This window comes from Lycium barbarum, chromosome 9, assembly GCF_019175385.1.
Source record: "Lycium barbarum isolate Lr01 chromosome 9, ASM1917538v2, whole genome shotgun sequence".
Taxonomy (NCBI): domain Eukaryota; kingdom Viridiplantae; phylum Streptophyta; class Magnoliopsida; order Solanales; family Solanaceae; genus Lycium; species Lycium barbarum.
The window spans coordinates 9,532,570-9,546,922 of NC_083345.1; the positions used below are offsets into that span (position 1 = coordinate 9,532,570).

Below are 14,353 nucleotides of genomic sequence, written 5' to 3' on the forward strand. Positions count from 1 at the left end.
TTGGATTGTGCTTTTTGTTAGAATTCCATAAGTTATTAGAATTGTTATTGGTCATTCCAAATTAGAATTGGTTGAGATTGTGCTTTTAAAAGTTAGAATTGTTAAGTTATAGTATTTCTATAACCTCAATACTAAAATGTAGATTTTATTTCTCTAGATTTACTTTTCAATTTTTAGAATTGGTTGGAATTGTGATTTTCAAAGTTAGAATTATTAAGTTATGTTAGAATTATTAAGTTATAATATTTCTATAACCTCAAAACTAAAATGTAGACTTTATTTGACTAGATTTACTTTTCAATTTTTAGAATTAAAGTTAGAATCCATAAGTTATTAAAGTTAGAATTGTTGTTGAGAATTCAAAGTTAGAATTGGTTAGGATTGTGCTTTTCAAAGTTAGAATTGTTAAGTTATAGTATTTCTATAACCTCAATACTAAAATGTAGATTTTATTTCTCTAGATTTACTTTTCAATTTTTAGAATTGGTTGGAATTGTGCTTTTCAAAGTTAGAATTATTAAGTTATGTTAGAATTATTAAGTTATAATATTTCTATAACCTCAAAACTAAAATGTAGACTTTATTTGACTAGATTTACTTTTCAATTTTTAGAATTAAAGTTAGAATCCATAAGTTATTAAAGTTAGAATTGTTATTGAGAATTCAAAGTTAGAATTGGTTGGGATTGTGCTTTTCAAAGTTAGAATTGTTAAGTTATAGTATTTCTATAACCTCAATACTAAAATGTAGATTTTATTTCTCTAGATTTACACATCAACTTTTGGTTGGACATTTAAATATTTCTGAACTTTGAAGGTCTATTTAGATCGTATTTGATGTGTTTAGATAGTGTTTGATGTGTTTTATTATTACTTAGGGTGATTTTATGTGTTGTAGCTCTTTTAGAATTGATTTGGAGCATTTTAATGCTAGTTTTGAGCTGCTTTTGGTACTGGTTTCTGTGCAGGTGTGGCTGCAGAAAATGCAAGAATTGAAAGCAGGAAATTTTCCAGAAAACCGTCGGTTTTCTGGAAATTAATTTTGGAAATTTTCTAGAAAACCGACTCAGTCCGTCGGTTTTCTGAAAAATAATTCTGAAATTTTATGAAAAAACCGACGCACTGTGTCGGTTTTGTATTTAAAATAAAAAAATTTAAATAAAAAACCGACGTCGTGCGTCAGTTTTTCCATAACATATATATTGTTTTTATATAACATAATAAATCAGAAATTAAAAAAACCGACTCTGTCCGTCGGTTTTTTTAATTTTTTTAATTTTTAAAATTATTGTATAAAACCCGACGGACCACGAAACCGACGCAGTCCGTCGGAAAAAACCGACGTGGTCCGTCGGTTTTCAAAAAGCGAGGCTATGTAAACCGACGGACCGTACAAGGTCGGTTTCCCGTCGGTTTCATTGAAAAAACCGACGCAGTCCGTCGGTTTTCGTCGTCGGTTTTTCCCATTTTTTTAGTAGTGTGTTAAATATGGACGGGTCGGGTAATTGATCCGTTTTTTGTCAACCCATTTTCGATTCGGCCCATATCCGACTCGACCCGCTCGTTTGCCACCCCTAGTTACAACTCATATTGATTATTGAGAAGGGAGAGCTGACCTGGTCAACCAATCAATAATCATCGAAATATTCTTGGGAAGTTGGAACCTCCATTTATGGAACAATTTTTCCTTTCCTACAACTAGCTTAGTGTCCTTTATGTAAATGTTGTTATAAACCAATAATTTCTCAAAATGCTGCATCTGTTAATTGTTCTCTACGATTTAGTTTCCTTTTTTAAGATAATGCCGCACTGGGTAAGGCAAGAGTTGATAATTAATTAGCAGATAATTACATGTTTATTAATTTCATAACTGTGAGTGGATATATCAGAGAGTACATAGAACTTTACTCCCTACTATTTTGGTCTTCCTTTTTTCGTCCTAATTGGTATGTAAAGTATCAATTATGTAAAATAAAAAATATGTAAAATATACTCTTCACAATTGTAATTGACCGTTGTCATGCTCATCCCTTTCAAGAGCTTAGTATTGCTTATGGTACAATCTTTCAAGAGCTTAGTATTGTTTATGGTACAATAAGTTCAACTCAGAGGTAATTATAGTGAATAAGTTTATGCAGCACATATTCAGAATGTATAAAGACAAGTTCAAAGACATAACTACAATTAGCGCGGAAATAATTTAATTGCACCAATGATTAAAAACAGAATTAGAAGGAGAAGACGTCAATCTTACGAAAAGTTCATTAGCAAATTCATACGCTAAATACAAAAAGTTCATTCAATATTGTTCCATATTGTGTAAAATGGCCAGTGGATGTTGGTACTCAGGTTAAGAATGGTGCTTTTGTGGAGCTTTGGTTCCCAACAGTGTTTTCAGAGGCATTTTCGGGGCGAGTTTCTGGGCGTACCAAAAATGCTTCGGGGCGCAAATGAAAGGCGTAGATTCATAGGGCGTACACCCTAGAATTTGGGGCGTAAGTACCGGGAGCAAAAGCGTAAGCCCCAGGCGTTAAATTTTATTTTTATTGTTTTAAAAATATTTTTGCTGTAGATTATGATTTTTATTATTGGTGTAATGATGTTTATACTTTATGTTATCATGTTTTCATGTTGTAGTGATTTTTCATAGAATATATAATTAAAGAAAACAATTTTCATAGAAAATAACACTGCTATAAATGTTTTTTTTTTAGATTATTATGTCTGAAGATTTCATAGCATTATGTTCCTGAAGCAACTTCATCCACTTTTTGTCTCTGCTCTTACACTTTTTGTCCTTCTCCTTCTTTTAAATATATAAATAAAGGTCAGTATAAATATTAGTTGAGGGTGAGAAGGACTAATAGATCTGGAGATTGATGATGAGTAAATGAAGATTTCATTTTAAAGATTATCTAGGCTATTATAATTTTTTATGTTGTTACCTTTCTCAAATAATAATTACAATAGTTTTTCTATATATTATTGGTGATTTTATTTGAATCTATTTGCAAAATTTTAATGAAAATTTACATTTGCTATTTATGTGTAATAAAATTATAAAATTGAGGATACATGAGACATACATACTGTAGGGGCTTACGCCTTATCCTGTGCTGCGTAAAATGCCTCACCTCGCGCCCCTGCCTCTTAAAACACTGGTTCTCAAGATTGCTTTCAACCGATGAATTAAATATTGGAACAACCTGTGCTGTCATTTGCTTTATCAGTATATGTCCGAGTTAGCTTGTTTGTAGGGTTATAACTCATATTGATTATTGAGAAGGGAGAGCTAACTTGGTCAACCATTCAATAATCATCGAAATATTTTTGGGAAGTTGGAACCTCCATTTATGGAACAATTTTTCCTTTCCTACAATTAGCTTAGTGTCCTTTATGTAAATGTTGTTATAAACAAATAATTTCTCAAAATGCTGTATCTGTTAATTGTTCTCTAAGATTTAGTTTCCTTTTTTTAAGATAATGACGCACTGGGTAAGGCAAGAGTTGATAATTAATTAGCAGATAATTTACATGTTTATTAATTTCATAACTGTGAGTGGATATATCAGAGAGTACATAGAACTTTACTCCCTACTATTTTGTGCTTCCTTTTTTCGTCCTAATTGATATGTAAAGTATCAATTATGTTAAAAAAAAATAAAAAAAATAGTAAAGTATACTCTTCACAATTGTAATTGACCATTGTCTTGCTCATCCCTTTCTAGAGCTTAGTATTGTTTATTGTACAATAAGTTCAACTCAAAGGTAATTACTTAAATATTGTTCCGGAGCCAAAATGGCATATTTTTACAGCAATTAGACCAAAATAGACTGTCTTTTTTTTTTTATACCCAAATGGGTATTTCGTTGATCATTCAACGAAATACCCCAGTTACTGTTCATAGCAGCAACTCTTTTTTTTTTTTTTTTTTTTTTTTTTGCGCTATTTCGTGGATTGTTCCACGAAATAGCTTTTTTTTTAAAATTTTTTTGCATTTCGTGGAACAATCCACGAAATAGCTTTTTTTTTTTTTTTTTTTTTTAATTTCGTGAAAAAAATGATTTTGTTTTTTACATATCATGACACAATCCACGAAATAGATGTTTTTTTTATTATATTTCGTGAATAAAAAAAGAAATAGGAAATTATAATTTTTTTTTTGTTTTTGCATTTCGTGTATTAAAAAACGAAATAGGAAAATAAAAAATAGGAATATATATATATATATATATATATATATATATATATATATATATTTCATTCATGTACCAATGAAATAGGATGAATATATATATATATTTTTGTGTTTCATTTATAAAAACATTTATATATTCACGAAATAAAAAAAAATCTTATTTCGTTTTTTAATAAACGAAAAAAAAAAAATAGTTGTAAAGTCAAGACATAACTTTATTTTAAATATAAATATAATTCTAAAAAATATAGGGAGAAAAACTAGTTGTAAAGTCGTCAAACTTTAGATGGTCATAACTTTGTGCTCGGACGTCCGATTTACGCGATTTCTTTTTTGATTTTGGGTATTTTTCCGAGATCTATGCACACAAACTGCTTTGGCCGAGCCGATTTTTAAAAAAACGCCTTTTATCACATTCAATTTCAAATTTTCCCCAAATTGGCATGAAATTTTCAGTTTTATTTACTTATAAGATGATGATACGCAATAGATTTCAACGTAAAAATCCAGGGATAATGTATCTGTGAATGTCAATTTCACTTCTGCGGTTTCAATTTTTGAAAATAAAGCTGACTAATTTTCTCGATATATAAAGTTGACTAAAATAACCTTACAGTTAAACACTAAGTTTTTTGAAAAATATATTTTAAAAAAATTAAAAAATGGCTTTTAATCAATTTGGAATATATATATATATATATATATATATATATATATATATAAGATCAATTTCAAAAATATATAAAAAAACTATTTTTTTTTTATATTTCGTGGATTGTTCCACGAAATGCAAAATAAAAAATAAAAACAAACAGTTTTAAATTAAAAAATAAAACAGTTTCGTTAATATAAATAAAACTGTTTTTTTTTTTTTTTTTGCATTTCGTGGAACAATCCACGAAATATGTTTTTTTTTTATTTTTTATTTTGCATTTCGTGGAACAATCCACGAAATATTTCATTACATGAATGAAATATATATATATATATATATATATATATATTCCTATTTCATTTTTATATAAACGAAATGAAAATAAAATTATTTTCCTATTTCGTTTTTTAATACACGAAATGCAAAATATATATATATATATGTATATAATTTCCTATTTCGTTTTTTTATTCACTAAATACAAAAAAAAAAAAAAAAAACTTATTTCGTTCATTAGATTACGAAATGCAAAAAAAAATAAAAAAACAAATCAATTTCCTTCATTAATACACGAAATAATATATATATATATATATATATATTTTCCAATTTCCTTTTTATACGAACAAAATTAGAAAAAAATTTATCCTATTTCGTTTTTTAATACACGAAATGCAAAAACAAAAAAAAAATTATAATTTCCTATTTCTTTTTTTATTCACGAAATAAAATAAAAAAACATCTATTTCGTGGATTGTGTCATGATATGTAAAAAAAAAATCTTTTTTTTCACGAAATTAAAAAAAAAAAAAAAAAAAAAAAAAGCTATTTCGTGGATTGTTCCACGAAATGCAAAAATTTTTAAAAAAAAAAAGCTATTTCGTGGAACAATCCACGAAATAGCAAAAAAAAAAAAAAAAAAAAAAAAGTTGCTGCTATGAACAGTAACTGGGGTATTTCGTTGAATGATCAACGAAATACCCATTTGGGTATAAAAAAAAAAAGACAGCCTATTTTGGTCTAATTGCTGTAAAAATATGCCATTTTGGCTCCGGACTCTAAGTTTATGCAGCACATATTCAGAATGTATAAAAACAAGTTCAAAGACATAACTACAAGTAGCGCGGAAATAAATAAATTGCACCAATGATAGTAAACAGGATTAGAAGGAGAAAACGTCAATCTTACGAAAAGTTCATTAGCAAATTCATAAGCCAAATACAAAAAGTTCATTCAATAAACAATAGCAAATTCATAATCCAAAATAAACTAAACCTAGAACATGACACTATTTCTCAACGATCAAAAGGACCAGTAGGATCAAGTTGTTTGCACAACGTCAAGTATGTCAAATAAAGAACACGATCCTTTGCACCCGTACGATGATTCTTAGTATGTTCACAGAAAAACTTAAGATCATCAAGAGTACAACATCCAAGCATCCGACCAAGTAACAAAAACAACCAATTTATGTTATTCTTCTCGTTCGAAACAATCGGTTTCACACTATTTTCTTGATTACAAAATTGACAAGTTGGAAGCAAAGGGTTCATCCAAATGTCCGGGGCACGGTCATGCATAGCGGATTTATTTTCCGCTATGTAAGTTCCAATTTCTAGAAACTTTTCTTTCAAATCGAAGTCCATTTGGTATTTCCTCTCACACCTCTTGCATTGCACCTCTCCGCTTATTTTGAAAAGTTGCTTGGACAACAAGTAATCTAACGTGTGGACCGTGGCTCGACGGTTTGTAGCCCACGGAAAGGGGGGAGGAATTTCGTTCTTCCCCTCTTGATTTGTAGCCTTTGAAGGGTTACGTCTTTTGCGCATTGGTTGAATTGGAACGGCTTCTATTGGCACTGTTGATGCTAAAACTGTGACTGGTGGGAGATACAAAGTGCTCGATGGTGATATAGGTAGAGGAGGAGGAGGCAATGATGGCGGCCCCACTGGCAGATCTGATTCGATTTTTTCAGGAGATTGTTTTCGAGGTCTAGTAGTAGGACGATAGGACAACCTAAGTGTCAACAAATCATTAATGTCGTCGTCTTCTTCTTCAACCCGTAGGTTTTCATGATGAGTATGAAAATTGTTCGAGATATTATTCTTCCTCTTTCTATTGATTTCTTGCTCATTATTTTGATTGTTCATTGAATTGAATCAGGTTAGTCACGTTAGGACTACTGTTAGAAGCATACAGAAGAAACTAATACAATAGAAGAAAGATGTAAAAAGAGGTTTTTAGGGAGGAGGTTTTAAGAGAGATACATATACATAGAGATAATGAGAAAGAAACTGAATTTTAGTAATTTCATTTGGGTTAGAACTCTTTCAAATTCAAACCAGAGATAAAAATGATCATGGTAATTAACTAGGTAACTAGTTAAATTACTAGTGGCAAGATTTAATTCTACTTTAATATTTTTGTTTTGTTCCTTTATTTTCTCTCGTATCCTATCTAAAACTTTCCACCAAAACTCTCGCAAGTTCTTTTTACGCTGGTTTATATTAAAAGAAACTAATTGTAACAAATCGTTATCTCTTTTGTTTGATCAAGTTAAATTTAACTGTTTCAAGAAAATTGCTACCGCTATATTGCTTCTCTATGCAATGTAGGGACAATTTGCACGATTGTCTTTTGGCCCTCAAATTGCTAGTCTTTAATTTTTAATCTTCGCCTAAAATACCTCTCGGTTCTGGGTTCAAACTTCGGCTCAGTAAAAAAAAAAAATCGCAAAGCAGAGTTTCGTAGTAAATTAGGCCTATTCGGTCAGGCCTAACTTTTGTAGAATTCCAACAGAGGCAAAAAAAAAAAAAAAAAAAAAAAAAAATCTGCCTCGCAAAATTCTTTCACCTTAAGTAGAATGTGCCTTACAAGGCATAACTAAAAATTCTGCTTTATAAGGCAGAATTCTACCTTAAGGCAAATTCTGCGTCATAAGGCAGTCTTTTCGTGAAGTCATGCCTTGTGTTTTTATTTTGTCTGAGCGGGAATTCGAACCCAGAACCTCGGGTTATTTTCGGTCGCTTTTTTAAGCGAAGAACAAAAATTAAAGACTAGCAATTTGAGGGATAAAAATTAAAGACCAGCACCTTTGAAGGACAATCCGTGCAAAAAAATGAAACAAAAAGTGTGTGAAATTAAAAGGGATGAATTAAGTGATTCTTAAATAACATATAGATGACACAAAATATCATAATTACCATATAGTTTGTGGTACAACAAATTGAATAACATATTATTAAAACAAATAATAATCTAAAAAAGTTAAATAAAGTATATCTTAATAACATTTTAAATTACCTACATATTCTTCACTATTCTTGACATGTTATAGCATGTTTGGCCAAGCTTATTTTTCTCCAAAAGTGCTTATTTTAAAAAAATGTGAGGTATTTGGCCCAACTTTTGAGAGAAAATAAGTATTTCTGGGGAGTAGCAGAAACAGTTTATTAGAAGCTAAAAAAGCATAGCTTTTGACCCAAAACACCTTTTTGAAAAGCACTTTGAAGAAAAATACACTTAGAAATACTTTTTAAAAGCTTAGTCAAACACTAATTGCTGTTTCAAAAGTACTTTTTAAATTAATTGATCATACACAATTTATTTTTCAGCAAAAGTACTTTTTTGAAAAGCACTTTTAGAAAAAAATATTTTTCCAAATAAACTGATTTTAGAAGCTTGGTGAAACAGACTATTAGTATGTAAACAATAAAATGTTTTTGAGTTCCACAAAATATTCAACTCAAATAGCTATTGCACTAGATGATGAAAGCCCGTGCTAGCACGGGCCCAACACAAAAAATAGTACCGCCCTTTTCTTTTTAGCCTGTCTAAAAAAGAATGCTATATTTTTATGTTTAGAAATCATTTAACTTGAAACTTCCCCTTTTACCTTTAATGAAATGATTTAAATCCACACAAATATATATGACTTGTTTTAGACCACACGTTTCAAAGATCTTTTCTTTCTTTTTTAAACTTCGTGCCTAGTCAAACTATGTCACATAAATTAGGACAGAGAGAGTACCTTTTAGTAATATAATTATGAAATTTTTATTATAGAAAGTATTATAATTCAATTAATTTAAAATATCAATAAATTATTTTACTTAGTCCGCTTCTCTGATATACGACTTTCCTGGTTTGGTTCTCCAATTGAAAGATTTGAAATACACCTTCTCCTACCGAGTTTCATGCCATCATCTCTTTCTACTCAACAACACTGAAAAGTGCTTAGTCCTAAATTTTTAAGTATACACCAACTTCATCATTTTAAGAAAATACGTATATACGTTTCTTGACTGTTTATATTTCGTCTTCTTGATGTTATTCCTCATTATTAAATTAGGACAGAGAGAGTACCTTTTAGTAATATAATTATGAAATTTTTATTATAGAAAGTATTATAATTCAATTAATTTAAAATATCAATAAATTATTTTACTTAGTCCGCTTCTCTGATATACGACTTTCCTGGTTTGGTTCTCCAATTGAAAGATTTGAAATACACCTTCTCCTACCGAGTTTCATGCCATCATCTCTTTCTACTCAACAACACTGAAAAGTGCTTAGTCCTAAATTTTTAAGTATAGACCAACTTCATCATTTTAAGAAAATACGTATATACGTTTCTTGACTGTTTATATTTCGTCTTCTTGATGTTATTCCTCATTATTCGTGTGAGACATATGTGTCTAAAATTAGTGCATTTTTATCCTTACCCAAAGGTATAAGTTTTAAATCTTTTTGTTTTATGACTTCTTTAGCGGTTTTTGTGTTCAATTTAAATCGTTATTTATTTTTTCCTGAATTTTTCTTCTTTAAATTTTCTCTAAGCGTACCTTTACCATTTTTTGAACTTATTATCATTATTCAAATGTCCTATTTTTTTTTTTTACAATTGTCTTCTACTTCATCACGTGGACCCCACCTCATTTTTTTTAACTACTATTATAGAAGAGTGGGTTGACTACGATTCCACCCACTCTTCTATAATAGTTAATAATACGTAATGTTTATTTCAACTCTTGGATTTACGACCATTTAACTCATCCGGTTCACACAAAAGATATAATATATATATATATATATATATATATATATATATATATCAAATCATCTACTCTTTTATTATAAATTACAATTAAATATTCTCATCCGACAAGTCCATGATCTTTTCTTCCAGTTACAAGTCATTGATGCATTCACTTATACAACACACTCCAAAATTACGCTATTTCAAATTTTATTTGGTATATTAAAGAGGTCTTAAAATTCAACTATACATCTTCCTTCATTGTTCAAACTCAAAAGAATGGTAATTAACTAAAGGGAAAATAGTGTTTTTGGTCCCAGTGTTATTATCTTATTCCGGTTTTAGTCCTCGTGATATTCGACTAAGCACATTTAACCTTCAATTAATCAATATGGGTGATTTTGATCCAATCACTACCTAAGCCCAAAACAACAAACGACAGTTAACTGCTAAGAAGGGTATTTAAAATTTCAGATTGATTATACTTGAAGCCAGCAGGTCTTTCAATCCGTTTTTTATCGGATCAGATTCACCACAAGACTGCTTTGAATGAAGAGGGATAAACATGTGAAACATATATCTTCCTTTCCACCTAAGGAGAATTACAAGAGAAAGAGACTAACAGAGAGCTATTATGCATGCAAGTTTGGTATATATACTCAAGAATTGTCTCCCTAAATTCTCTTGTATAGATATCGTATGTACTAGCACAAAGTTGTATATGTTTATGCAATACTGTTAATTCTTAAAGTTTAACTTATTCTATTGCTAATAATTATTAACTTGTCTTTAGTGCTCTAATGATATAATCTTGTTCTCTCTCTTCTTCTCGGCTTCACATCTTTATGAATTTCACGTAGAACTATTATTTAGAGCAACCAATGGATTCTTTCAAGACTTGTGTCTACGTTTATAATGATGTCCTCGGCCATGTCCCAAGCTCTTCCCAGGTTCCACTTCCAGTTGGGGTAGTAGTCTTTTTCCAGAACTAGTTCTACCAGTTCTCATGCACAAATACCATAAAAGCTACTCAACGTTTAGAGTCAACATATTTCTTTATATCCAGATGGGAGAAGGGATGAAAAGGGATCTATTACGAGGACAATGCCGGAATAAAATGGCATAATTAGGTTATTCTTATTTTAGTGTTTTTAATACCCAACTTAGCCTTCTTAGCAATTAACCGTCCGTTTGTTGCTTTGGGCTCCGTTAGTGATTGGACAAAAATCATCCATATTAATTAATTAAAGGTTAAATGTGCTTCGTCGAATATCACGAGGACTAAACCCGGAATAAGATAATAACATAGGGACCAAAAGCACTATTTTTCCTTAACTAAACGAGGTGCATTATGCACACATATCTTGCATGCTACAACCACTTCAAATAAGTGGAAGCTTTTATAGTCGTGAAATAAAGAGTGTAGCAATTGCGTTTGTCAAAGTTCAAAGATCCAAAATTCGTCAAAAGATCTATTAAAAAAGATTTGATTGAAGTGGGTGGACAAAAAAGTCCTTGTCGTTGTTAGTCAGGGACGTCGTTGTTGCTGTTGGGCATGCGCCGATACTAGAGCAATAACGGTCATTGTTGCTTTTAAAAGACGAAGAGAAGTTATCTCACTAGCACTACAAGAAATTGCTTCATTTGCGGGGGTCAAATTGTGGGGCTCACCTCTAACCATTGCAAATTGTATCTAATAATGGGAGTTTCACTGAGTGCCGCACAATTTGCAGGGTTATAAACTGCCGCTATTTTTTTTAATAAAAAAAAAAAATGAGCTTGCAATTTGCGGGTTTATAAACCCCCTCTTTATTAGTAGCATTTGAAGGGTTACGTCTTTTGCGCATTGGTGGTTGCATTGGTTGAAATGAAGCAGCTTCTATTGACATCGTTGAAGCTAAAACTGTGACTGGTAGGAGTTACAGTGACTCGATGGTAACACAGGTAGAGGAGGAGGCAATGATGGCAGCCCACTGTGTCATACTCCATTTTAACCGGATTAAATTAGAGTACAACATATTGGTGATTCCTAAATTATGGTGATTCCTAAATTAATTAATTAATTTAAGGAGTTACCACCTAATTAATTTAGAGATGAATTAGGACACCTATCAATTACTTAATATTAACTCCGTTTAAAGTCTACTAAACCTAGAATTTTAGGTAAGGGTTCAAATAATCTTAAAGGGAAGGTGTTAAGCATCCTAAAGGATCCATATTAAAACGGTTAACCATCCGAACTTAAGGTTAATTAACGCTAAGTGACTGATAAAAAATTGACATAAAAATGAACCATGTAATCAAGTATATCACTGTTAAAGAAAAGCATTTTTTTTGTTGACAACAAATCAATTTGCTTGTAAAAAGAATTAATTTTAATATCCTTTTGAAAACTTACTTTAGACTTGAGAATTTGCAAGGAATACATACATCTTTTGGCTCATAAAAATTTGGAATGCCACATAAAGTAAATTAGATTGTAATTTCTGAAGATATTTATTTTCACGACTCGCTAAAATAATGTCCCAATTACCCCCCTCTAAATGGTTCAAATGTTCTATGGCTAATTCTCTTATATAATCAAGCATGGGCAAAGACAAAAGTAGCTAGTACAAGATATTAAACAACTAAATCAGGATAAATAATTCATCCAAAAAGGTAAACCAAAAGTAATTAAATGTTTCCAAAGATTGAAACTCCGATCCGATATGTTGAACGTCAAAGTACGGGGAGATGCAGTAACGTCCCAATTCAATTATGGGGTGAAATGGGAGTCTCGTTTGAGACTCCATATACTCCAGTGTGTACATGTAAAGAGACAAAGAAAATGGAAAGAGGAAAAAAATTAGAGATATATTCTAATTCTCAAACGTAAAAAAACTGCAAACTAAGGAAAATTTAAACTCATATGAATTTTTCAACAGTATATACGTTAATATGTAGCTGAAGCAGACGTTACAAATATGTGAACATTTAACAAATACATACTACTCATAAAAAAGTGATGGTGTTTCAAAGCATAAGCGATAAAGGACCTAAAGTCATACTTGTTTTCTAAGTAGCAGGAAAGAACTAAAAGAGTTTAGCATTCCATAGTATCCTCTAATGGATGATTTTTCAAGTTTTATACAGCATTCAAACATGAATATCAAAGTTAATTACACCAAAATTCTAAGTCATGATTTATGAGAAGGACAACACATACCAAACAGTAAGTTAGAGCTATAGTTAAGAGTTAAAAAAAAATGATTTCCAACATAGACGTACAAGAGGATTATTCCAGTGATGAAATGCTAAACTCATTTAGCACATAGCATCGTAAAATCTTACACCCAGTTAGAGACATGAAATCTAGACAGGAATAAAGTAATCTTATAATTTCACCACATCGCGATCTCAAAAATTCAGAAAATTATACGACTTAGAAGCAATATATATTGAATATAATTACTTCTTAAACCTTCCTACTCCTAAGACATAATTCTAAAACCAAAGTTCCCAACCACAGTTTCCTTTTAAAAAAAATGTAGATTTTAAGCATGGGGATCATATTTCACGTTTAAGTAAACTCAGGGGCCAACAAAGAAGCATCTCAAATATGCTTTAGACTACATTTAGAATTTTAACTAGACATTCAAACATACAGAACATAACAAAACTCATGCTAGCCATATTTTTCATAGATCTAGGCTTGATATTTATCAGAATAATGTTTAAACGTGATTTCTATATTGGATCTTAAGCAGATTTACGTAAGCAGATCTTAAGCATTTTATCTTGACACACAAACATATATATTAACTGAACCAAAGTATAATTGTAGTAATGCTATGAACATTTATTATCAAAACAAACAAAAACAAAATTCTAAAACATGGATTTCTAAGCAAACAGAACCATTTGAAACGAAAGAAAGAGGTGAATGGACATGGAGTCGGATTTACCTTTTTATGGAACAATGAAGTGGGGCTTTGAGGTCTTAGATCCACTACTACTCCACCAACAAAATGAGAACTAAAATTTGTAAAGAAACTAAAGTAGATAGACAAGAGTTGAGAGATTTTTTATATGGTTTCCAAACTTGATTTCGGCTCAGATCTTAAAGGTAGTATTTATAGTTGAGGAACTAGGGTTTTAACTCTCATTTTTAGGGCGGGATTTGAAGAACAAAAATGTTCGTTTGAATAGAGAATCAAATCTTTGAAAATGCAGATTTTCTCCAAAAGTTTTTTGGCTTTTTTCGTTTGACCAAATTTTGTGACAGAGATGAGTGAGGAAATTAAAGGGTTTCACCAAAATGGAGCTACAGATTTTGATTTAGGAGTGAAGGGATTATTTTTTGTTCATAAGAGGAAAGATGTGGGGTGGCTGCTAGCAATAGTGAAAAGGGTTTGAAACCCTACTTGATTCTAAGTTAAAGGGGAGTGGGCTGCTCGTTACTTTGGGTCGAATTAATTGTGGG

At 30.6% G+C, this 14,353-nt stretch overlaps 1 protein-coding gene across 1 annotated transcript; it reads right to left on the reverse strand.

Annotated features, from left to right (window-relative positions):
• Positions 1–5,956: 5,956 nt before the first annotated feature.
• On the reverse strand, positions 5,957–7,003 carry LOC132611616 (uncharacterized). Its single transcript, XM_060326021.1, has one exon. It carries the CDS (start codon positions 7,001–7,003, stop codon positions 6,149–6,151), a length of 855 nt encoding a protein of 284 aa, XP_060182004.1. The 3' UTR covers positions 5,957–6,148.
• Positions 7,004–14,353: the final 7,350 nt, after the last annotated feature.

Excerpts from the sequence above, each read along its gene's own strand:
- LOC132611616 (XM_060326021.1), bottom strand. The coding sequence starts at position 7,003 with ATGAACAATCAAAATAATGAGCAAGAAATCAATAGAAAGAGGAAGAAT.